The sequence below is a fragment of the Aedes albopictus genome, chromosome 2 (genome assembly GCF_035046485.1).
Source record: "Aedes albopictus strain Foshan chromosome 2, AalbF5, whole genome shotgun sequence".
NCBI lineage: Eukaryota > Metazoa > Arthropoda > Insecta > Diptera > Culicidae > Aedes > Aedes albopictus.
Window position 1 is genome coordinate 34433807 of NC_085137.1, and position 26663 is coordinate 34460469.

The window sequence follows — 26663 nt, forward strand, 5'->3', positions numbered from 1 at the left end:
TCCAATCCAAATCCAATCCAAATCCAATCCAAATCCAATCCAAATCCAATCCAAATCCAATCCAAATCCAATCCAAATCCAATCCAAATCCAATCCAAATCCAATCCAAATCCGATCCAAATCCAATCCAAATCCAATCCAAATCCAATCCAAATCCAATCCAAATCCAATCCAAATCCAATCCAAATCCAATCCAAATCCAATCCAAATCCAATCCAAATCCAATCCAAATCCAATCCAAATCCAATCCAATCCAAATCCAATCCAAATCCAATCCAAATCCAATCCAAATCCAATCCAAATCCAATCCAAATCCAATCCAAATCCAATCCAAATCCAATCCAAATCCAATCCAAATCCAATCCAAATCCAATCCAAATCCAATCCAAATCCAATCCAAATCCAAAAATCCAATCCAAATCCAATCCAAATCCAATCCAAATCCAATCCAAATCCAATCCAAATCCAATCCAAATCCAATCTAAATCCAATCCAAATCCAATCCAAATCCAATCCAAATCCAATCCAAATCCAATCCAAATCCAATCCAAATCCAATCCAAATCCAATCCAAATCCAATCCAAATCCAATCCAAATCCAATGCAAATCCAATCCAAATCCAATCCAAATCCAATCCAAATCCAATCCAAATCCAATCCAAATCCAATCCAATCCAAATCCAATCCAAATCCAATCCAAATCCAATCATAATTCAATCCAAATTCAATCCAAATCCAATCCAAATCCAATCCAAATCCAATCCAAATCCAATCCAAATCCAATCCAAATCCAATCCAAATCCAATCCAAATCCAATCCAAATCCAATCCAAATCCAATCCAAATCCAATCCAAATCCAATCAAAATCCAATCAAAATCCAATCAAAATCCAATCCAATTCGAATCCAAATCCAATCCAAATCCAATCCAAATCCAATCCAAATCCAATCCAAATCCAATCCAAATCCAATCCAAATCCAATCCAAATCCAATCCAAATCCAATCCAAATCCAATCCAAATCCAATCCAAATCCAATCCAAATCCAATCCAAATCCAATCCAAATCCAATCCAAATCCAATCCAAATCCAATCCAAATCCAATCCAAATTCAATCCAAATCCAATCCAAATCCAATCCAAATCCAATCCAAATCCAATTCAAATCCAATCCAAATCCAATCCAATTCCAATCCAAACCCAAATCCAATTCAAATCCAATCCAAATCCAATCCAAATCCAATCCAATTCCAATCCAATTCCAATCCAAATCCAAATCCAAATCCAAATCCAAATCCAAATCCAAATCCAAATCCAAATCCAATCCAAATCCAATCCAAATCCAATCCAAATCCAATCCAAATCCAATCCATTCCAATCCAAATCCAATCCAAATCCAATCAAAATCCAATCCAAATCCAAGCCAAATCCAATCCAAATCCAAATCCAAATCAAATCCAAATCCAATCCAAATCCAATCCAAATCCAATCCAAATCCAATCCAAATCCAATCCAATTCCAATCCAAATCCAATCCAAATCCAATCCAAATCCAATCCAAATCCAATCCAAATCCAAATCCAATCCAAATCCAATCCAAATCCAATCCAAATCCAATCCAAATCCAATCCAAATCCAATCCAAATCCAATCCAAATCCAATCCAAATCCAATCCAAATCCAATCCAAATCCAATCCAAATCCAATCCAAATCCAATCCAAATCCAATCCAAATCCAATCCAAATCCAATCCAAATCCAATCCAAATCCAATCCAAATCCAATCCAAATCCAATCCAAATCCAATCCAATCCAAATCAAATCCAAATCCAATCCAAATCCAATCCAAATCCAATCCAAATCCAATCCAAATCCAATCCAAATCCAATCCAAATCCAATCCAAATCCAATCCAAATCCAAATCCAATCCAAATCCAATCCAAATCCAATCCAAATCCAAATCCAATCCAAATCCAATCCAAATCCAATCCAAATCCAATCCAAATCCAATCCAAATCCAATCCAAATCCAATCCAAATCCAATCCAAATCCAATCCAAATCCAATCCAAATCCAATCCAATCCAAATCCAATCCAAATCCAATCCAAATCCAATCCAAATCCAATCCAAATCCAATCCAATTCCAATCCAAATCCAATCCAAATCCAATCCAAATCCAATCCAAATCCAATCCAAATCCAATCCAAATCCAAATCCAATCCAAATCCAATCCAAATCCAATCCAAATCCAATCCAAATCCAATCCAAATCCAATCCAAATCCAATCCAAATCCAATCCAAATCCAATCCAAATCCAATCCAAATCCAATCCAATTCCAATCCAAATCCAATCCAAATCCAATCCAAATCCAATCCAAATCCAATCCAAATCCAATCCAAATCCAATCCAAATCCAATCCAAATCCAATCCAAATCCAATCCAAATCCAATCCAAATCCAATCCATTCCAATCCAAATCCAATCCAAATCCAATCAAAATCCAATCCAAATCCAAGCCAAATCCAATCCAAATCCAAATCAAATCCAAATCCAATCCAAATCCAATCCAAATCCAATCCAAATCCAATCCAAATCCAATCCAATTCCAATCCAAATCCAATCCAAATCCAATCCAAATCCAATCCAAATCCAATCCAAATCCAATCCAAATCCAAATCCAATCCAAATCCAATCCAAATCCAATCCAAATCCAATCCAAATCCAATCCAAATCCAATCCAAATCCAATCCAAATCCAATCCAAATCCAATCCAAATCCAATCCAAATCCAATCCAATTCCAATCCAAATCCAATCCAAATCCAATCCAAATCCAATCCAAATCCAATCCAAATCCAATCCAAATCCAATCCAAATCCAATCCAAATCCAATCCAAATCCAATCCAAATCCAATCCAAATCCAATCCAAATCCAATCCAAATTCAATCCAAATCCAATCCAAATCCAATCCAAATCCATCTCAAATCCAATCCAAATCCAATCCAAATCCAATCCAAATCCAATCCATTCCAATCCAAATCCAATCCAAATCCAATCAAAATCCAATCCAAATCCAAGCCAAATCCAATCCAAATCCAAATCCAAATCAAATCCAAATCCAATCCAAATCCAATCCAAATCCAATCCAAATCCAATCCAATTCCAATCCAAATCCAATCCAAATCCAATCCAAATCCAATCCAAATCCAATCCAAATCCAATCCAAATCCAATCCAAATCCAAATCCAATCCAAATCCAATCCAAATCCAATCCAAATCCAATCCAAATCCAATCCAAATCCAATCCAAATCCAATCCAAATCCAATCCAAATCCAATCCAAATCCAATCCAAATCCAATCCAAATCAAATCCAAATCCAATCCAAATCCAATCCAAATCCAATCCAAATCCAATCCAAATCCAATCCAAATCCAATCCAAATCCAATCCAAATCCAATCCAAATCCAATCCAAATCCAATCCAAATCCAATCGAAATCCAATCCAAATCCAATCCAAATCCAATCCAAATCCAATCCAAATCCAATCCAAATCCAATCCAAATCCAATCCAAATCCAATCCAAATCCAATCCAAATCCAATCCAAATCCAATCCAAATTCAATCCAAATCCAATCCAAATCCAATCCAAATCCAATCCAAATCCAATCCAAATCCAATCCAAATCCAAATCCAATCCAAATCCAATCCAAATCCAATCCAAATCCAATCCAAATCCAATCCAATCCAAATCCAATCCAAATCCAATCCAAATCCAATCCAAATCCAATCCAAATCCAATCCAAATCCAATCCAAATCCAATCCAAATCCAATCCAAATCCAATCCAAATCCAATCCAAATCCAATCCAAATCCAATCCAAATCCAATCCAAATCCAATCCAAATCCAATCCAATTCCAATCCAAACCCAAATCCAATTCAAATCCAATCCAAATCCAATCCAAATCCAATCCAAATCCAATCCAAATCCAATCCAAATCCAATCCAAATCCAATCCAAAACCAATCCAAAACCAATCCAAATCCAATCCAAATCCAATCCAAATCCAATCCAAATCCAATCCAAATCCAATCCAAATCCAATCCAAATCCAATCCAAATCCAATCCAAATCCAATCCAAATCCAATCCAAATCCAATCCAAATCCAAATCCAATCCAAATCCAATCCAAATCCAATCCAAATCCAATCCAAATCCAATCCAAATCCAATCCAAATCCAATCCAAATCCAATCCAAATCCAATCCAAATCCAATCCAAATCCAATCCAAATCAAATCCAAATCCAATCCAAATCCAATCCAAATCCAATCCAAATCCAATCCAAATCCAATCCAAATCCAATCCAAATCCAATCCAAATCCAATCCAAATCCAATCCAAATCCAATCCAAATCCAATCCAAATCCAATCCAAATCCAATCCAAATCCAATCCAAATCCAATCCAAATCCAATCCAAATCCAATCCAAATCCAATCCAAATCCAATCCAAATCCAATCCAAATCCAATCCAAATCCAATCCAAATTCAATCCAAATCCAATCCAAATCCAATCCAAATCCAATCCAAATCCAATCCAAATCCAATCCAAATCCAAATCCAATCCAAATCCAATCCAAATCCAATCCAAATCCAATCCAAATCCAATCCAATCCAAATCCAATCCAAATCCAATCCAAATCCAATCCAAATCCAATCCAAATCCAATCCAAATCCAATCCAAATCCAATCCAAATCCAATCCAAATCCAATCCAAATCCAATCCAAATCCAATCCAAATCCAATCCAAATCCAATCCAAATCCAATCCAAATCCAATCCAATTCCAATCCAAACCCAAATCCAATTCAAATCCAATCCAAATCCAATCCAAATCCAATCCAAATCCAATCCAAATCCAATCCAAATCCAATCCAAATCCAATCCAAAACCAATCCAAAACCAATCCAAATCCAATCCAAATCCAATCCAAATCCAATCCAAATCCAATCCAAATCCAATCCAAATCCAATCCAAATCCAATCCAAATCCAATCCAAATCCAATCCAAATCCAATCCAAATCCAATCCAAATCCAATCCAAATCCAATCCAAATCCAATCCAAATCCAATCCAAATCCAATCCAAATCCAATCCAAATCCAATCCAAATCCAATCCAAATCCAATCCAAATCCAATCCAAATCCAATCCAAATCCAATCCAAATCCAAATCCAAATCCAAATCAAATCCAAATCCAATCCAAATCCAATCCAAATCCAATCCAATTCCAATCCAAATCCAACTCAAATGCAATTCATATCCAATCCAAACCCGATCAAAATTTTTGCTCTTCAACAAGCTTAACGTCTCATTATTTTTTGCAGGTGCTTCAAGCCATTCAGGAGGGTATCGATCGCGCCAACAAGAAAGCTATTTCCAACGCCCAAAAAGTACAAAAATTCACTCTGCTATCGGCTGACTTCTCGGTGCCCGGAGGAGAACTCGGTAAGTCTTCCCCCGCTGGGCCCATAAATCATATTCACGCATTTCGTAACCGTTAATCCACGTATTCCCGTTTTTGTTTTCGTCCAACAGGCCCAACCCTAAAGGTGAAGCGAAACATAGTTAACAAGAAGTACGATGACATAATTGAAAAGTTCTACGCCTGATGATTGGACACTTGCCGCTGGTACCAAAAACAAAAGACAGAAAAAGATGCTGCTGCTGTTGATATAATGTTATAATTTTTTGTTTCGTTTTGAATTTTTATATCTTTGTTTATTTTTTTTTTTGTTTTTTGCTAATGGGCGTTGCCAGCAACGCCGCTAGCAATGGGACTTAAAGACACTATTACTTCTGTTAGCCACATATTACTCTAGTAGAGAAATTTACACGTCGAACACCTGAACCGCGCGCCGTTTGGTGGGTCCAATAGCTTAGGATTAGTTGGTGATATTATATTTTGCAATTTCGCGTACAATCCGGGAAAACGAGAGGCTCAGACACCGCGAGAGAGCCGGACAACGGAACAATAGGCGGCAGAAGACGGCTCCTGTAAATAGGATTCCATTTTAGGATGTAATTATTACCTCATTAGGATCATTACTGTTATCGAGATGTGGATGCGAGTGATATGTACGAAGCTTACTCTATGAGGGAATCACTCGAACAGCGGGTGAGACACACAGAGGAAGAGCGGAACTAGAAAGAGAGCGCGCGCACAGAGCGATGGTTAGCTAATAATTGAATAAAATCAATTTTCTTATAAGTGATTTAAGTTTAATGGGGAAATAATGAGAACAGTCCTGACCAAACATAGAACGCTGAACAGCGATTTCCGCCTGAGAAGAATGACAAAGCAAGCTGACTGTTGCACAGTGGGTAGATATTGAAAAAAAAAAGAATAAATCCACATTCCATTCTTGGCATAGAAGCCTGAATTTCTTGACAGATTTTTTGTAGAATCAATACTTTAAACACAGACAAACAGACGTACCTCTTAGAGGAAATTCACCAAAAACTTTTGCCCGGTGTCATTTTCATGAGCACACTGCCACCTGTTGGTAGAACCACGCGCGACACTGTCGGCCATAATGGATTTCGATTTGACGTTTTGCTGACACGCACACTACTACACAAATTGCCTGTAATTTGCGTTTGCATCATTCAGTAACGTGTACACTGGCAAACGTCAAAGCGATCGAACACTAGCGGATCTGGTGGAACTATCGCGCAAATCGAATGAAATTTGAATTGATCGTTAAATGCATGTGCCAAGCCGTTTTGAAGAGTGTTACGTCTGTTTGTCTGTGCTTTAAACATCAAAAACGAAACTCTGGCGGGATAGCTAAGATATAACACCAAGTTTTCCTTACTTCGCCCCCACTGTGCACACGACTGAATGAGTTCAAAGTTTAGGCACATGGCGATGTAAGAAAGATCGTATGCCAGAATGCCCAGCACCCGCCACTGCTGTTCGGTTCGATGGTAAAACTTTTTGTTCTTTTCCTGAACCTTAGAAGCTGAAAACCGATGACTTGTGCCACCCCATTTCACTATGCTAGTGGGGCATTTAAAATTCATCACATCCAGCTCGTGTTGCTTCGTTGAGAGATAATAGAGTCTTTGTCGTCCTGGCTCTGGTCGTCGTAGTGGTGCGTGAAGCATATCGGTGAACTTTTCCAGCCCTGGAAGCTATTAGTGAAATATTAAACTTTCCTAGTGCTGGTGCCAGCGCTACTGCTGCCGCATCGAAACTTCTTGGCTTTCTCCTTGGCTGAACACAATAGTTTTGGGTGAGAGATTACCAAAGACTGGTGTGTTCTTTCCCTTTGCATTCCGTTGGCTCTTGGCATTGTGTTTCTCTGGTAGGTACAATCTCGTCCCGTTCTAGTACGTGCGGTTGTTTGAGCTGTGTAAACGAGCTGGGCATCATGGTTCGGCTAGTTGGTATTCTATGCAGAAAAGATGGAACTTTGTTGCTTGCATTCGATTTTTGGCTTTTCGAGGGTGAGGTTTGCTAACTTTTGCCGGGAAAGCACACATCGATAAAAAAGTTGCTATTGAGAAGTTTGAGAAGTGGTTAGTCAGATATGTTTCGGAACATGGTCTGTGAATTTAGGGAAGCTGAGATCTTTGAGCTTATCTGTAACAAATGTACGTGTGCTCGATTTTTGTTTTTAAAAGTTCGTCAAAAGACAGAAAGGTAGCAGGAAGAGATAAATTTATTAGAAGTACCAATTCAGTTGTAAAAGTACATTATTTTAATCTAAAGACACGGACACCGTCTTCAGCCAGAAGCTGTACACGGTGTGTTGAAACAGGATTATTATCGCACTTTCATGAACCTAAAATATTTTTTCGTTATAAGTTAGCCTTAGCTGTATATATTAAGATTCTGGAGGTTAAAAAATCTTTCATCGGGGAAAATTAAAATAAATTCGATTTTAGTAGTTTACCACTTTTCCCATATGATATGGTATTACGCAAATCTGATGAACCTAAACTCCGCTAGAAAAAGTCCCCATTTCTATTAATAAATTTGAAACCATTTAGAGGGAAACGAATGTAAAAGTCTTGACAACGAGTTTAAATTTGTTTGGCGTTCGTTTCATGTGTCCAGCCCACTACAGTCTGCCGAAAGTCATAAATCATAAAAGTCTACATTTCTTCCATTTAATGGAGGTAAACTATCAGAGGGCCGGCTCCAGAGGCACGTTATCCTCCATTTGTGCCCATTAGTGCGACTCATACATTTGAGGAAGCGCCATACATCTGTGACTCATACCATTTGCAGCACATACTCTTCATGTGCTAATTCGCCTGTAATGGTGGGTATTAGTTGCACATACTTTGCATGCCAAATCATGTTACGATGCACCTAAACGACGACCACACGGCCAGGAAAGATGCTTCGATTGGGAAATCATTAAACAAATATGGTGACTTAATCACGCGTATTTTTTAACATTCATGTTAACTGCAAATTAACTTGTTTTGAGCTAGTTTAGCAGAAATACTTATAACTCTTCGAATATAACAAGAACTTTTATGTATATTGTGCTCTGATTTTGCAGAGCTCGATGTTTTACTAACAAGTGAAAATTCATGCTATGAATACTTTTATTTGCATGTCGGACACATAGACACGATTTTTTCACCCTGGCTTAAGCGTTAAACCAGGTTTAAGTAAGGTACACCGGGGCAAGTTGAAACGGGTGGGGCAAGATGAAACACGAAGTTTTGAAATAGATTTCAATACAATTTGTAAATTTTTTCTTCGTTAAAAGATTGTTTAAATCAAAAACTATGTGTTATGGCGATCAAACTGTTTATCATCATAAGAAAACATCATGTTAACCCACTGTTTCATCTTGCCCCACCCGTTTCAACTTGCCCCGGTGTACCTTATATGGGTAAGCTTGGTTTACCGATTAATCAGAGGTGAAGAAATCAGCCCTTAGAGAATAGCTTTCGATTACTCTTTCGGCACATGCCTTTGATACACGTACTTTAAGGTAAGCATATGTAATCACTTTTTTATTGTAAAATCGATCAATGTATGATTGAAACAGTTTTAGATTTGATAATGATGAATCTGGGCATGTTAGCGGAATACATGCACGTAAACAGAATATCGGATTAAGTACGAGACACTGAAGATGACCTAACAGTTGAGGTTGAAATATCTTTCAAAGAATGCAAAATCGTAGTGCAATTAAAAGGAACAGTCCTTAACTCTATTTTCTTTTTTGCTTAGTTTTAGATATGTCCATTGTTGTTTATGCTGAGATCAAATTTAACTTAATCTACAGATGAAAATCTAAAGTGAAAATTGAAAATGTAGAACAATATTAAAAAGACAACAATGTTCTGGGAATGTCATAAAATATATTTCAAAAAAAAAAAAAAAAAAAACAACAACAACAGAGATGTGTAAAGTGAGACATGATTGACTCTATTTTAGGTTTCAATACAACTTATTAAGAACTTTATTAGTTATTTTATGCTTCATTTCGGAATCAATTTATAGATTTAGATTGCTAAATAGATATAACACATAGAATATGGTTGGAAGGTATCGAGTGTACGGGTGACTTTTTAATTCGTTTTTATCACGCTCTGCATGGACAAGTGACATTTCTCCCCATACTGAATCTGTTGTCAAACTCACTTTGCAAAAATGAAGGGATTTTACTTGGGAAAAAGAAACTTTATGTTATGCAGTCATAACATTTAAACCATTAAAATGCATGAAGTTTTTATCAAGACCAAAGAGTCTTATTAAATAAAACTACAGTGAAAAAAGTCACTGCACGAGACTACCATTATTGAAATTCATTAGATTACTTGCAAATTGATATGTTTCCAATATATTTTAGGCTTATACTATAAGATGTCATTCACATTGACATATATTAAGCATGCGTTGCATTCAGTAAATCCTTAATAAAAACTTGTGATGTTTTGAATAAGATTTCAATACAATTTGTATAATTATCCTTGACCAAATGGTTGTTTGATTTAAAAAAACTGTTACGACATTCAAATTGCTTATCATGTCTAGATAATATCACGTTAACCCGGTGTTTCTTCTTACTCCACCCGTTTTAACTTGGGGCCGTTCACAAATTACGTCACGCTCATAGGGGGGAGGGGGGTTTTGCAGAACGTGACGACTCCTACAAAAAATTATGAGGTCCAATACAAAAAGTCTGACATAGGGGGGAGGGGGGTTTGGGGTTGAAAAAGGTCGATTTTTGCGTGACATAAATTGTGTATCACCCCTTGGCCCAGTATGCCTTATTTTAAACAAAATGTTGAATAATCATTTTTGAATGCATTAACATAATATAACAACGCCAATCTTATGTATTTTACGTCAACTTTTTGTTATTTGAGACTCCACAGCCCACTTAACCCTAAAGGTATCATTTTAGAAGTAACAAGGAAAAAAGGTTTTAGAAAATTTTAAGATTTTCTATGGACAAAAGTCCTCAACAGTTCAGAGGCAGAACTTTTACAAATGGGTCATGCACGCTCAGTATAGTCGACTAATATTTTTTAGCAAATGTCCATGTGGATGTGGTTTCACATGCAAAGTATGTATAACAAATACCCGCCATTTCAGGCAAATTAGTATATGAAGGGTATGTGCTGCAAATGGTATGAGTCACAGGTGTATGGCGCTTCCTCAAATGTATGAGTCGCACTAATGGGAAGTATTAGTTTACCTCCATTAAATGGAAGAAATGTAGACTTTTATGATTTATGACTTTCGGCAGACTGTAGTGGGCTGGACACATGAAACGAACGCCAAACAAATTTAAACTCGTTGTCAAGACTTTTACATTCGTTTCCCTCTAAATGGTTTCAAATTTATTAATAGAAATGGAGACTTTTTCTAGCGGAGTTTAGGTTCATCAGATTTGCGTAATACCATATCATATGGGAAAAGTGGTAAACTACTAAAATCGAATTTATTTTAATTTTCCCCGATGAAAGATTTTTTAACCTCCAGAATCTTAATATATACAGCTAAGGCTAACTTATAACGAAAAAATACTTTAGGTTCATGAAAGTGCGATAATAATCCTGTTTCAACACACCGTGTGTACAGACTGAAGACTGAACGATACTTAACACTAGACAACGGACACACGGAACATGCACCAGTGGGTACGAAGAAGAAACTATTCTCACGAAAAGTTTCATCACCCGGAGCGGGAATCGAACCCTCACCCCACAGCGTGGTGCGATTAGAAGCTTGGTGACCCTAATCGCACGGCTAGGAGGCTTCATCTAGATTTCAACTGCAATGAATTTGATTGAAAGTGCTAGATATGCCAATATTTCCCTCATGATGCTCTGACTTCGAAGAAATTAACATAGTTGATATTGTTGGCGAAGCGCTGCCTAATTTACATTTACATTTATTTATTTACATCATCACAGGCGACCTGTACAGACTGAATTACTTTTATTGATTTTCGTCGTACTGGAGCAAATGACGAAGAGGATGCAGAAGCATATGATAGGGTGTGGGACCATTTGGGCAAAATGGTGAGCTATCGATGAGACTTCCAGGAGCTTATTGATTGTGAACCATATCGTGGGTTGCTGACCTGGCGATCGCTCCTCGGAAAAAGATCTAACCATCAACGGCAGCAAGACTGCCGCAGCAGGGATTACAGTCCCGGGGCCTGCCAAACACCGCCCCCCCTCCCCGTAAACTGGGGGGTCAGCCGCGTAGTCGCAGGCCAAGAATAGGATTGCTAACCCCAATTCAAGGTGCCAAGCAACCCGTGCCGAGGAATGAGTTATCAAGGGGATGAAAAAGATGTTCGATCGTTAGAGACGAACCAGCCAAGGGCTGAAAGTCTCTCTAATAAAGACAAATCAATCAATCAATCAATGTTCGATCGTTAACGGAGTCTGTAGGGTACCTGGGTACCCCCCACAGTATTTCGTTCTTTACCGCGTTAATGCAGGGCTCTGGCGTGGTGGACCTTTTTTCCTGTGCAACTCGTGGGATCCAAAATAAGTCAACTTAACAACAATCAGAAATCGAGCGGTGCCGGTAACGGTGGTGCTAACTCCTTCGCAAGAAGTGGGTTGGCCACTCTTTGGCGAGCGTTCGTTCGAGACAGTCGCAACTTTTCGTTCGTCCGGTTTGTCTCCAGTTCGGTGGCTATTTTCGTGCTAGTGTTTCCGAGTGATTAAGTTTATTAAGTAATCATCCCTAGTGGGACGCGTGCGGTTGGCGAGGCCACAATTTTTGCCGCAAAAGTTCGTTTAGTTTGAGTAAAGTTCACGTTTTCATTATATCACGTGGCGCATTGACCGATTATCGAGCACAGCAGTGCAGCACCCCCCGCATTCCACGCCGCTCGCGCGGCCGTGATCGGCTTCTTCCAGTGAGTACCCAAGCTCATCGTCGTCGACAGCAGCAGCCCACCGAGAGAAGAGCAGAGAGCGTTCAACCGCCGCACACCGCTCGCCTCCTCCCAGTGCGGGCGATCCCATCGCTTGGACCTGTCGTCGTCGAGCCTGTGGCAAAACAGAGCACAAAGCTAAGTATTCAAAGTTACCCCTCGTTGTTCCCCCCTCTCCACTGACTCTTTGATTAGATTTAATTTGGTATATAAGCAGTTTTTTTTTTCTCTTTTTTTTTCCTCACTCTCCCTGTACAGTTAATTTTGTCCCTTGTTTTTTTTTATTATTTCGTCCCCGTGATAAGTGTTAGTTTAAGATTTGTGAGTGCCCCGTGGTGGTAGTTAGCTGCCACAATGGGCGATGATGACGATGGCGGGGGTACGTCGTACCGCATCAACGAAGCTTTGTTATTGGCATCGGATTGCTCGAGCCAACAAGGCGATTTAAATGCTAACCCCTTTGCCCCCCTTCACCCTGGTGCTTCTCCAATGGACACCAACGGTAAATCTGTTTCGACGTCCCCCCGCCTCAAGGCCTACCCTCCCGACTTTGGCGGGCCATATGTTGTTTTCTTCCGACCCAAAGGCAAACGTTTGAACACCGTTCAAATCAGCAAGGATCTGACTAAGCGGTATTCTTCCGTTGTCTCCATTGACATGGTCGGTACAGCTAAGCTTCGGGTGACAGTAGGCGACCGAAAACACGCTAATGAGATTGTGGCCTGCGAGTTGTTTACACTTGAGTACTTCGTTTACCTACCGAGCGCGTCGATAGAGATTTCGGGGAAGGTCGCCGACGCATCTTTGACCTGCGAAACGATCATGCAAGGCTGTGGTCGTTTCCATAACCCTTCTCTACCTCCTGTCCAGATACTGGATTGCCGGCAACTGCATTCGGTATCCCAGGAGGGCGAGAAGAAGGTTTACACACCATCTGAAGAATTTTCTGTGACCTTCTCCGGATCTGCATTACCAGATCTGCTGGTGATTGGCAAACTTCGGCTACCTGTGAGGCTGTATGTACCGAAGGTAATGAATTGCATCAATTGCAAGCAGCTGGGCCACACCGCCCAGTACTGCAGCAATAAACCTCGCTGTGCAACATGCGGGGAGAGACATGTGGACGGTGCGTGTAAAACGCCGCCCAAGTGTGTTTATTGTGGTAGCGACCGTCCACACGATCTCAATGTTTGCCCGAAGTACATACAGCGAAAACAACATCAAAAACGATCGTTGCAGCAGCGTTCAAGGCGAAGCTACGCCGAAATGCTGAGACAAGCTGCTCCGGTCGTTGAATCACGCAACATCTACTCGTCTTTGTCTCTCGATGATCAGGGCTCTGACTCTGAGGTCGGGGACGGGGTTCCCTTTGTTTTTAAGGGTGAAACGAGAAAACGGGTGAGGCTCCAGAGACCCACCAAAAAACCTCGGAATCTGCCTAGCAGTGACCCCCAACCCACCGTGACAAATTCTAAGAGTGTTAAAAAAGGTAACAAACGTTCACCTCCTGGATTCAAAATCCAAGATGAACGAGACTTTCCTTCGCTCCCGGGAACATCAAAAATCCCAGATGTCCCAATTTTTTCGACTTCTCAGCCTGAGGGACAGCATTCGGAGAACCAGGAACAACCTCTTGGTGCTCCGATGTTTACGCTTTCTGGCATCGTAGACATCGTCCTCAACTTCTTTAATGCTTCTGACTCAGTGAAGAGCATTGTCAAAGCACTTCTTCCTTGTGTGTCTCCTCTTTTGAAGCAGTTGGCTTCTAAAATGCCCCTCCTTGCGACATTCGTATCTTTCGATGGCTAATTTAACCACCGAGGTCGAAGATATGATTTCTGTGCTACACTGGAACTGTCGTAGTATCGTACCAAAATTAGACTCTTTCAAATTTTTAATTAACAATTTACAATGCGATGTTTTTGCGCTATCCGAAACATGGCTGACACCCGATGTAACCTTACCTTTTTCCGATTTCAACATTATCCGTCTTGATCGGTTCGACTCGTACGGAGGGGTGCTTTTAGGGATCAAAAAGCAGCACTCATTTTACAGAGTCGATTTTCAACCGATGACAGGCATCGAAGCCGTCGCATGTGAGGTGACAATCCGAGGTAAAACCCTCAGTGTTGCCTCCATATATCTTCCACCGAGAACTGCGATATCTCGCAGGGATCTCGCCCACATCTGCTCGGTTATGCCTGAGCCACGGCTGCTCATGGGAGATTTCAACTCCCATGGTACAGGCTGGGGGGAACTGTACGATGACAGCCGTTCAACTTTGATATATGACCTCTGCGACGACTTCAACATGACAATTTTGAACACCGGAGAAGTTACGCGAGTGGCACCTCCAGCTAAAGATGGCAGTCCTAGAGACAGCCGATTAGACCTCTCAATCTGTTCGAGCTCACTATCGCTGGAGTGTACATGGAAGGTTATCCAGGATCCCCATGGTAGTGATCACCTTCCGATCGTTGTTTCTATTTCCAATGGTTCACGTCAACCTCCATCTATTGACATTTCCTACGACCTCACGAAACACATTGACTGGGGAAAGTACGCGGAAGCAATTATCGACGGTGAGCAATCGGTAGAAATTCTTCCACCGCGGGAAGAGTATCAGTTTCTATCAGAACTGATCATCAGTAGCGCGCTGCAGGCACAACGTCGGCCAGTTCCAGGTCCTTCGGCTCGCAGGAAACCCCCCAATCCGTGGTGGGATAGCGAGTGTACAGAAATCTATCGCGAGAAATCCGCTGCGTTCAAAGAGTTTCGGAAACGCGGTTCGGTTGAAAACTTTAAGCGGTACGTTTCCCTTGAAAGCAAGTTCAAGAACTTGATCAAGGCGAAGAAAAGCGGTTACTGGCGTCGGTTCGTCGAGGGTTTATCGCGCGAGACATCAATGAGAACTCTTTGGAACGTCGGGAGAAGAATGCGTAACGCGTCGTCGGTAAACGAGGATCGAGAAAGCTCTCCTCGGTGGATTCTCAAGTTCGCAAAAAAAGTTTGTCCAGATTCCGTACCCGTGGAGCGAATAATTCGGGATGTTTCCGAGGATAGGGACGACATGGATAGGCCGTTTTCGATGGTTGAATTCTCACTTGCTCTTCTTTCATGTAACAATTCCGCTCCAGGAATGGATCGAATTAAGTTCAACTTGCTTAAAAACCTCCCCGACGTCGCTAAGAGGCGCTTGTTGAACTTGTTCAATCAGTTCCTGGATAACAACATCATTCCGGATGATTGGAGGCAAGTGAGAGTGATAGCTATTCAAAAACCCGGGAAACCCGCGTCGGATCATAATTCGTACCGTCCAATCGCGATGTTGTCTTGTCTGCGGAAGTTGTTAGAGAAGATGATTCTCTTTCGACTGGACAAATGGGTTGAATCAAATGGCATGTTGTCTGATACACAATTTGGTTTCCGCAGAGGCAAAGGAACGAACGACTGTCTTGCGTTGCTTACTTCAGAAATTCAGCTTGCCTTTGCTCAAAAGCAGCAAATGGGCTCAGTATTTTTGGATATTAAGGGAGCTTTTGATTCAGTTTGTGTCGATGTTCTCTCCGACAAACTACACGAAAGTGGCCTTTCACCAATTTTGAACAACTTTTTGTATAATTTGCTGTTTGAGAAGCAGATGAGTTTTACTCATGGCGACTTGACAGTTTCACGAATTAGCTACATGGGTCTCCCCCAGGGTTCATGTCTAAGCCCCCTTCTTTACAATTTTTATGTTAGAGACATAGATGATTGTCTCATGGAAAATTGCACGTTAAGACAGCTTGCGGATGACTGTGTTGTTTCTATAACGGGATCAATAGCAGTCGATCTGCAAGGACCACTACAGGATACTTTGGACAATTTGTCTACTTGGGCTCTCAAGCTGGGTATCGAATTCTCTCCGGAGAAAACTGAGATGGTTGTCTTTTCTAAAAAACACAAACCGGCAAAGTTTCCGCTCCATCTGATGGGTAAGACAATCACTCATAGCATGTCTTCTCAATATCTCGGCGTCTGGTTCGACTCCAAATGCACCTGGGGGAAACACATTGTGTATCTGATACAGAAATGCCAAAAGCGAATCAACTTTATGCGAACTATTACCGGAACATGGTGGGGAGCACATCCGGAAGATCTGATCAGGCTGTACCAAACAACCATTCTGTCGGTTTTAGAATACGGTAGCTTCTGTTTTCAATCCGCGGCGAAAACACACTTGCTGAAGCTTCAACGGGTTCAGTACCGTTGTCTTCGGATCGCGTTAGGTTGCATGAACTCAACTCACACTATGAGTTTAGAGGTACTCGCTGGTGTACAGCCTCTGACAGACCGCTTTGCGGAGTTATCGTTCCGGTTCCTCATCCGATGCGAGGTTGTGAATCCATTGGTCATAGAAAATTTCGAAAAGCTGCTCGAACAGAACCCTCAAACTCGTTTTATGAGTGTGTACTACTGGTACATGACGCTGGAGGTAAGCCCATCTCCGGTTAACACCAATCGTGACAACTTCTCAAACTTCGACAGCTCCTCAGTGGATTTTGATCTCTCTATGAAGGATGAGATCACCGGTATTCCGGAATCTTTTCGTTCCGTAGGTATTCCACAGATCTTTGCAAGTAAGTTCGGGCATGTTAGCGGGGACAGACAGTTCTTCACAGACGGTTCGAAAACCGATGATTCGAGTGGTTTCGGTGTCTACAACGAATTTCATAGCGCCACCTACATGCTTCAAAAGCCATGTTCGGTATACATTGCTGAGCTAGCGGCTATATACTACACCTTAGAGTACATTCGCACTCTTCCACCTGAGCACTACTTCATTTTTACCGACAGTCTAAGCTCTCTGGAGGCTGTTCGGTCAATGAAACCGATGAAGCACTCAGCGTACTTCCTGAATGGAATACGCCAAGTCTTGAGTGCTTTGTCCAAACGCTCATACATCATCACCATAGCTTGGGTCCCTTCACATTGCTCAATTCCGGGCAATGAGAAAGCGGACTCTCTGGCTAAGGTGGGCGCTAGCGAAGGCGATATTTACGAGCGTCAAATCGCCTTCGACGAATTTTTTGCAATGGCCCGTCAGGAGACCTTGATCAGCTGGCAACACAAATGGAGAGATGGAGAGATGGGTAGATGGTTGCACTCCATCATTCCACAGGTGTCGAAGAAGCCATGGTTCAAAGGGTTGGATTTAGGCCGCGATTTCATTCGTGTAATGTGTCGGCTGATGTCCAACCACTATTTGTTGAATGCACATACCTTCCGTATTGGGCTCTCAGAAAGCAATCTCTGTGTCTGTAGCGTAGCTTACCAGGATATCGAACATGTCGTGTGGGGATGCAATGAGTATCGTGAGGTCAGATCTGAGCTGCATGAAATTCTCCGGGTCCGAGGAAAACAACAGAAACCCGTTAGAGAAGTGTTGGCAGGACTTGATTTGGAATACATGAACCTGATTTACCAGTTTTTGAAACGTGTTGATGTCAGAGTTTGATGTAGTACGTTCCTTGTTTTCGTTGTCCGCCTTTTGGTTTTGTTGTTCGCCCCTGTCTGTCGTCACCCCCCTTCCGTTTGTCCTCTTCTTGTCGTTTTCTACCGATAAAGTCCTTTTTTTTGGTTCCGTTACAGATATGGACAATTTGTCCCATCAATGTTTTAGTATAAGTTAGCAAATAATTTAGTTTTAAACCCATAAATCCCTCCTTCCCAATTTTATTTTTTTTTTCTCAATCCTTAACCTCGAAACAGCCGCGAGTACTTCGGCTTCCCAAACTAACATAGCTTAAGGCAGTAATAAATTGTAAAATGTAAAATCATTGTAAAAAAAAACAAAAACAAAAAACAAAAGATTTCGGCTCAGTTATGCTCATGTGGCGCCCGAGCCTTCCAAATAAACGAATAAGTAAAAAAAAAAAAAAAAAGAAGTGGGTTGGCTAGGTCTTCGTTAAGGAGAAGTGAGGTGTCTGGAGTAGGAAGTTCCGATTCATTTCCCGGCTAGCCTGTCGGGGGAGATAATGGACCGAGCGTGGTTGACAAGGGCCATCAACCAAAAAAAGAGATGGGCTGATTGCAATAGAGGTGGTAGAGCAGCTTGGCAAGATCATCGACTTTACGTCCAAGAAATCCAACATAAGCAAGGCTTTCAGGCGGTCCTGATGCGACTTCGTAAATCGATAGACGATGCCAAGCAAGATCATGAGAGACTCGTGAAAACTGCAGCAGTGGCAGAACCGGCGAAAGCAAAGGTTACGAAGTCTATCCAGACGGAGGCCTTCGCTTTCGCAGGAAGCACAAAAGGTGTGGTGGATGCAACTGTATTTGATAAGCACTCGCTGAAGCGCCGCTGAACAGCCGTCAGATGAGGAGCGGTCTGGCGATGCCCGCAAGACTAGGCGAATACTAAACCCGAAGGTCGGCAGTAACGTCGGCAAGTCGGACTCAAGTCAGGCGTCCCGGAAAGCTGGGAAGGGTGGGCTTAAAAGGCTGGCTCGTCCAGGATGGAAGGGAACAGGGGATTGCGACCGTTGTTAGGCCCCCCAGCAACCTCAGAGTAGGGCGAACCAAGGGGTTGGACGAAACTCGAGCGGAAGAGGAAAAAGAAAAAAAAACGCAAGTCGAAGAGGTTAGGGACGCCAAACCAAGAAGGCGTAGAAGAGTAAGTGCCAAGCGCGCTCATCATCAAGACCGAACAGTCTAAGTACTCGGACGCCTTGAAGACTATGTGGAGCGACGCCGAGCTCGTGAATCTGGGAGCTGACGTGTGCAGTATTAGACTTACTCGTACAGGTGAAATGATCCTCGCATTCAAGCGCGACAATGGGTGCAAGGACGCAGCCTACAAGAGTCTGACGTATGTCGAGGTGAGGGATCTTATAGCGGAAGCGACTCTGAAGGTGAAAAACCTTAGATGAGATCACTACGCGGAAGAGCTCGTCACGGCACTGCCGCAACAGTGCGAGGTGCAGGTGATCGCCGTAGCCGTTCGACTACGGAAGGCTCTTCAGGGACATAGGTAGCGTTGGTATAGCTGCCTGTGACGAGCGCTAACATATCCGTTAAATTTGGGAAGCTCAAGGTGGGTTGGTCAGTACGACAAATTACCATATACGAGCCATCGGAGGCTTGCTTCAGGTGTCTGGAACCAGGACAAACCCACGAGACTGTAAAGTCCCTGACAGGACCAAAGTGTTTGATTTGTTTCGGGAAATCCGCGAACAACGAGCACCAAACGAAAGACCCAAGGTTCCCGGCCATCAGAAGAACCACGACTGAACCTGAACCAAAGGGACGCATCCCAGCAACTGTAGTTTCATGCAGTTGCAGAGTGGGGACGGATAAACGGCGGCGATATGGACGATGGGTAAATAGTAAGAAGTTTGTGTCTATCACTTACGAGGGACTCGTGGTTGTCAAGGTAAACGGATTCTTCTTACGTAGCTGCTATGCACATCCGCGGCGGCGGTGGATCGAGCAGTTCACGCAGGTGCTGGCCGGCGGTAACAGCAGATAACTTCAATCCTAGGCCGTGGAATAAGGAAGCCGTTTCCGGAACCAGTGGGGTCGGATCCTATTGGCTATGCTCGAGGTCGTTCTGGCTATTGTTGGTACTAGGGTCGTGCTGGACAAGACAAGGAGTAATGGCTCCTACCGAGAGGGCTGTTTCCACGTCATGATTCGAGTCCTTGGATTTTTTTTTTCGTTGGACCGCTGGGGACTTGTGTTGGCGATGAAGGGAGGCGCCGTTGAGGAACTTGCGGGGCTGACAGAATCCTTTAGCGTAGGTAAGGCCCCATGTCCGGATGAAGTTCCGAAGCAGTGAATCAAAATTCAACCATCGCGCAACAATAATGACAATGTCGCAATCTGTATTTGTTGCGACAAAACAACCCATGTGACATAAGTTTGTCCCAACTTGAAAATAATGGGATTAACATCGCACACCACGAGTTTAGAGATTTTTAAGCCTTGCATTGCGATTTTCTAACGGTAACTTCGAGTCGGTAAACACTGCAACTCTGGTGAAGCTCTATCATCAAACAGTTTCGACTTTGGGTTAGTAATAATTGATTATTCACGAGTTGAAAAGTAAGCAACAAATTCAGCTTCCGTTTTGTCTGCAATAAAAAAATTCGAGATCATGTCATTATCTGTCACCAGTAGGGATAAAGAGTAATCGTCGCACTTTCTTTGTTGCTTGTTTTGTGCCTCTTTTGTCTGACAATTCTCTTCACTGTTCCGAAGGTATCCTTGGAAAAGCTATCGTAGGAGCTACTGGGATGTTCAGATCTGCTATACAGACACCATCCGGAAACTTTTCGTCATATCGACCAATTCTTCATTACACCAACAAAGCTAGCCATGGAAATGTTTGACATTTCTCAGGTCATTTTGACAGACCACACACATGCACGAAAAAGGCGGATCATATATTCTACTTTATCGATCTTGTTGCCGTCCTTTTCATGCTCATGTTACATCTGTCAAAATGACCTGTGAATTGTCAGTCATTTTGAGGTTAGGTTCGTTGGTATAATAAAGACTATGCTTGATCGACATTGAGAACATCGAGAAGATCATTCTCAACGGATTGTTGAGGTGAGGGTGTAAGCAAGTAATCTGCTCGGCTTCAGGAAGGGGTGTTCGACCATAGACGGTATCTCGTCAGTTTAAACCCGCCGAGATGGCGTTCCAATTGACATCCTTATCACGGGAGACAAATGGCTGCGTGCTTGGGACAGTTAGGGGATTCTGGGGTAATACGCACCACTTAAGGAAGATGCGTCCAAATGCATATAAAAAGGCAATAATTCATTGTTTTAATGCATGCATTCATTGCATATACTTTCATTCTAAGAGAAACCAAACAAAATTTCAGCCTTAATACAGTTCAACTCTTGAAAATAACGTTTTTTGTAAAGACGAACATTACGGCTTCGTATGTTTATGCGGGGCAGTATGCACCCTTGCTCGGGGTAAAATGCACTACAACAATGGGGCAGGATGCACTCAAACAAAGGGGCAAGACGCACCACAACATTGAGGCAAGATGCACCGTCGAGTTTAGAAATCTTTTTACTTCTTAGACAAAATGCATGTTTTATAAGGTTTTAAGACAAACAATAGCTCAATTTTGTTTGCGATTACTTACAGAGCACTCATAGATATTATTACAGCTTGTTTTCTTTAGGTGCGTTTTGCCCCAACCAATGGAGTGCATATTGCCCCAATCAATAGCAAAAAATAAAATAGTTTAAAACATATAATTTACGTAGACTACTGTTTAAGTTATTTTTCCTATGCTTAGCATTGCCCTCAATGAACTGAACAAACACAACAGCATTAGATGTTTCACCATCAAATCATTCGACAAACGATCGGGAAAATTACATCAGAATCGTGCTTTTCAATTTTATTCATTTTTCTCACTAATTACGTAACGCAGACATGTAAAATTTTCCAGATGCTCATTTATTAAGACGTTCTATTAGACTGATAAGGTTTCAAAGCTCTAAAACCGATAATCCCTGAAAAACAAAGGGGGTGCGTTTTGCCTCGACAGTGCGTATTACCCCAAATGCCCCTACACCAAGGCAAGGTGGACCCACAGGCGCCATGGATAAATTGCATTCCAACTGACTTAGTTCCTTGCACAGCACATTACCTTGGAGTCTCCTTTAAAGAGAGTTTCATGATTTGCTGCAAGGCCTCGCCAATCGCAGCTAACTTCGAGGGTGCGAAGTGCACCAGCGACTCTCTGAAACAATGCCTTCTAGCTGGTCTCGAAGAGACGTGATGTAGCGCATGGCGGCAAAGGAAATGGCTTAGTGGGTCGAGGCTTCCCCAACCCCGCAATACCTGAGCCTCCAGCTCAGACGTTTGATGAGCAGATTCATACCCTTCCTCATTGCTTAGGGAACAAGGCTTAAGAAATGTATGGGCAACACCAGTCAGAATAATCGCCAAAATACGAATTTTCAACTCAAACTCAAACTACTGTTACACGCCAGCGAAACCTGGTGTGTATCAGTGGAGAACACTGAACGGCTCGAGGGAAGCCTGTGCGCAGAAGGGCGAGGGGTTGGTTCCGTATAACGACAAACCCCCCCCCCCCCTTCTGCGGACGGCCATGGCTCCAGGTCTTTATCAATAGATGTTTGCGGTAGACGATTCGTGCATGGTGGCCTCATAATTGGAACTCCAACTCGGGTCTCCATTGCCAATGTTATCGATAGCTGATAGCGACAGAACTTTAAAAGTCATGAGTGAAAGTGAAGGTTAGTCGATCATACTTTAACAAAATACGCAGGCAAGCATTAGATTGGAACCCGGTAGGACATCGCATCAGAGGTAGGCCCAGAGGCTCAAAGGTGCTCATAGGTGCTCCGGATTGAAAGTAAATTCCAAATGGTGGAGAAATTGTCGAAACATTTCGAGCACTTTGGAAACCCCTTCAAGTGTCGGTCACGCCATCAACACCTCAGCATGATCCGCCAAGGGTTCGACGCATTACGAGTGTCGACACCGAAGCTCCATCACTGCAGGAGATAGAAACAATCCGTAGCATGAAATCGAACAGAGCCCCAGGGGTCGATCGTATTTCAGCTGAGATGCTCAAAGCTGACTCCGTAGTACAGCGGCCGTTCGCTCGTTGCAAACCCGCTCGTTGCAACGCTTTTTAGTTGCAAGTCCGCTAATTGCAAAATTTGACAAGTTTTTGCAATTAAAAAGCAATCAAGTGTCAAATGTGTGCTGTAAGTCATGCTGTCAGTGCATTTTGATGCACTTTAGTGTCGAAGTGACGTTGCAATTTAGCGAATGGCATTCACTCGTTGCAATGTAAACATGTTGCAACGAGCGAACGGCCGCTGTATCCGAACAACTACTGCATCAATTATTCTGCAACATATGGAAAACCGCGACATTTCCGGCCGACTGGATGCAAGGCGTCTTAGTAAAAGAAAGACACGGACACCGTATTCAGCCAAAGGAATTTCAGAGGAGTCCCCGGAGGAATTCCTGAAAGAATTCCTGGAGGATTTTCTGGAGAAATTCCCGGAGACATTTTCGGAGGATGTTGGCAGGACTTGATTTGGAATACATGAACCTGATTTACCAGTTTTTGAAACGTGTTGATGTCAGAGTATGATGTAGTACGTTCCTTGTTTTCGTTGTCCGCCTTTTGGTTTGGTTGTTCGCCCCTGTCTGTCGTCACCCCCCTTCCGTTTGTCCTCTTCTTGTCGTTGTCTACCGATAAAGTCCTTTCTTTTCGGTTCCATTACAGATATGGACAATTGTCCCATCAATGTTTTAGTATAAGTTAGTAAATAATTTAGTTTTATACCCATAAATCCCTACTTCCCAATTTTTTTTTATTTTTTTTTTTCAATCCTTAACCTCGAAACAGCCGCGAGTACTTCGGCTTCCAAACTAACATAGTTTTAAGGCAGTAATAAATTGTAAAATGTAAAACCATTGTAAAAACCAAAAAAATCGGCTCAGTTATGCCCATGTGGCGCCCGAGCCTTCCAAATAAACGAATAAGTAAAAAAAAACAAATTGGAGGATGTCCTAGAGGAATTCCCGGAAGATTTACTAAAGAAATTTCTGGAAGTTCTTGAGGAATTCTCAGTGGAATTCTTGGATAAATTTCCGGCGGAATTCCCGGGGAAATTCCTGGAAAAATTCCCGGAAGAGTTCCTTTAAAAATTGCCGGAGACATTCCCGGAAGAAAAAACGGAGCAAAAGAAGCAATATTGTAGAGCGACAAAATTTGTATGCAGGGGGTCAAAGACGGTGTTAAGGTATTCCTTCTTGTACCACCGTACTCAACGTCTACTATCATTCCAAATGACTCTTAGCTTGCTGAACTATGCTGAAAATGGAATACTTCTTGTTCATGAGGGTGTTAATATTAGACGGAACCTATCGAATAATATCAGATCCAAGGACACCAGATACGTCTTACTTCCTCTTAACTCTCGGAAGAATTTGCTGGACGTTTTCCGATTTTTGAGATAAAATTGTTTGAATGTTTTGATTGCTGCCGAACAATTTTACAGAAAACGCCATGCTTTTAGATTATTACAGTAACGAGAAACACGTGTTTAAATAAATACACAAGGTGCTACTAGGGGTCGTAGTACCGACCACTTTTGGTGAGAACCGGTATTCCGGTACTGGGGCTTACAGTACCGGTAGTACCGGTAAAATACCGGTACTGGAAATGTTTCAGTAAAATGAAGAGTAATCAATTTTGTACAGTAAATCAACAATTTACCAAACATTTGTAAAATTCGGTTTTCAGGGATGTCATAAAATCTATCCAACAAATACTAAAGCATAAACAAATATAGAAAGAAATTGAAAGAAATCAGTTGTATGAAACTGTTTATGGTGCTATTGTTGAGCTGCTGCGCAGTTTCACAGGTAGTATCTTGAACAGTTTAAAAAAATAGGAACAATCTTACATGTACCAAAATCAGATAAATAAAGGGTGATACGGTCAAAATTTGGTCACACATTTTTTTTCATAACTTTAGACTGCATACACCAAAACAGCTAATTTTTGGACCAGTAATGCTACATTATATGTAGCTTATACCATAAAATTTTCATCAAAATGGATTAAGTATTGGTTGATATATAGATAAAACTATCGACCTACCTTTTTAAAATTTTGTACAAAGGCGCTCCATAGTAAATTTTCGGAAATTTAAGGTCAGTAAAGCACACTTTTGATTATAGAACTACCAATACTGCTCCGATTTTTATCAACATTTTACAGTATAATACTATTATGAAAATATGTTCTTAGTAAAATTTTGAGCCATTTTGTATGAATACTTTCAAAGTTGTACCAGTTTGAATATGAAAAAAAACTGACCGGGTGCCACTTAAGCAAATATAACTTTGTAACGGCTGGATCAAATTGAATTAAATTTTTACACAACATTTTGATATGCATTCTTCATACACAGGAAAATTTTCATTGAGATCGGTTAAGTATCTCTGGCTCTATAAATAAAACAGTGAAAATGTGTTCTTATTTGTAAATCCAAATTTTAAAATTGCAGATCTCAGGGTTCAACAATATCTCCGCAAATACTAGACCGATTTTGATGAAAATTTTATGGTACAAGCTACATATAATGCACCATTACTGATCCAAAATCAGCTGTTTTGGTGTACGCAGTCTAAAGTTATGAAAAAAATTGTGTGACCAAAATTTGACTTGACTTGACAAAATTTGACAAAATTTGACCACCTAAACTAATATAACTTTGCAACGGCTGGATCATATTGAATGAAATTTTTACACAACATTTTGATATGTATATTTTACATACAGAAAAATTTTCATTGAAATTGGTTCAGTATTTCCGGCTCTATAAATAAAAAAGTAAAAGTGTGTTCTTATTTTTTAACCCTCTTTGTACAAAATTTGAAAATTGCAGTTTTCAGGATTCACAATATCTCCGCAAATAATAAACCGATTTTGATGAAAATTTTATGGTATAAGCTACATAAAATGTACCATTACTGGTCCAAAAATCAGCTGTTTTGGTGTACGCAGTCGCAAGTTATGAAACAAATTGTGTGACCAAATTTTGACCGTATCACCCTTTAGCTGCTAGATGGAGACAGAAGAAGATATAATTGATTTTTTCTTGACGATGTTATCAACGAATTCTAAAAACTGAAGAAATAAACTAGAAACCCCAATCTAATAAGTTTTATTCAAAGCTAGTAAATCCAGGTAAACCATTTCCAAAATTCAACGTTCATTTAACCCTGGATTTGCAGAAAGTTTTCATGTATGAAATGTTTGTTTGACAAAAGAAACTTGATTTAAAATGTTTTCGTATTTCCATTGCATATAAGCTATATTAATGACCAGATTTCAGCGCTTCGGGATAGATTTCCCGGTACCGAAAGTACCGGTACCAAAGTTCAGTCAGTACCGGCATTTCGGTACCAAAAATTGGTCGGTAAAACCGGGATTTTCGGTACCGGTACTACCGGTACTACATCCCTAGGTGCTACCTAGCGAATAAATCACGAATCAAAGACTCAACTATCAGACAGTTTTTAGCTTGCTGAAGAACTTTGTTTATGACGACATCATTCTATCTTATCAGGATTCTGAGATATAGAAGTTTGAAGATTTTTTACCCTGGCGCCACCTAGCGGACGATTCTCGAATCAAAGACGCCATTGCCAGATAGTTCTTAGCCTGCT

The 26663-nt window shown here is 41.3% G+C and overlaps 2 protein-coding genes across 4 annotated transcripts in view; one reads left to right on the forward strand and one right to left on the reverse strand.

Moving 5' to 3' along the window:
* LOC109402501 (very long-chain-fatty-acid--CoA ligase bubblegum) overlaps positions 1 to 6256 on the forward strand; it is a 141956-nt gene extending 135700 nt beyond the window's left edge. For all 3 annotated transcript variants that reach the window (XM_029876710.2, XM_062849458.1, XM_029876709.2), the window contains exons 9-10: positions 5373 to 5493; positions 5584 to 6256. In XM_029876710.2, the coding sequence (XP_029732570.2) occupies positions 5373 to 5493; positions 5584 to 5657 (195 nt within the window). In that variant the 3' untranslated portion in view covers positions 5658 to 6256. The remainder of the gene's footprint in view (positions 1 to 5372; positions 5494 to 5583) is intronic.
* LOC109402509 (leucine-rich repeat-containing protein 15-like) overlaps positions 1 to 26663 on the reverse strand; it is a 173180-nt gene that overhangs the window by 25071 nt on the left and 121446 nt on the right. The window lies entirely within an intron of this gene.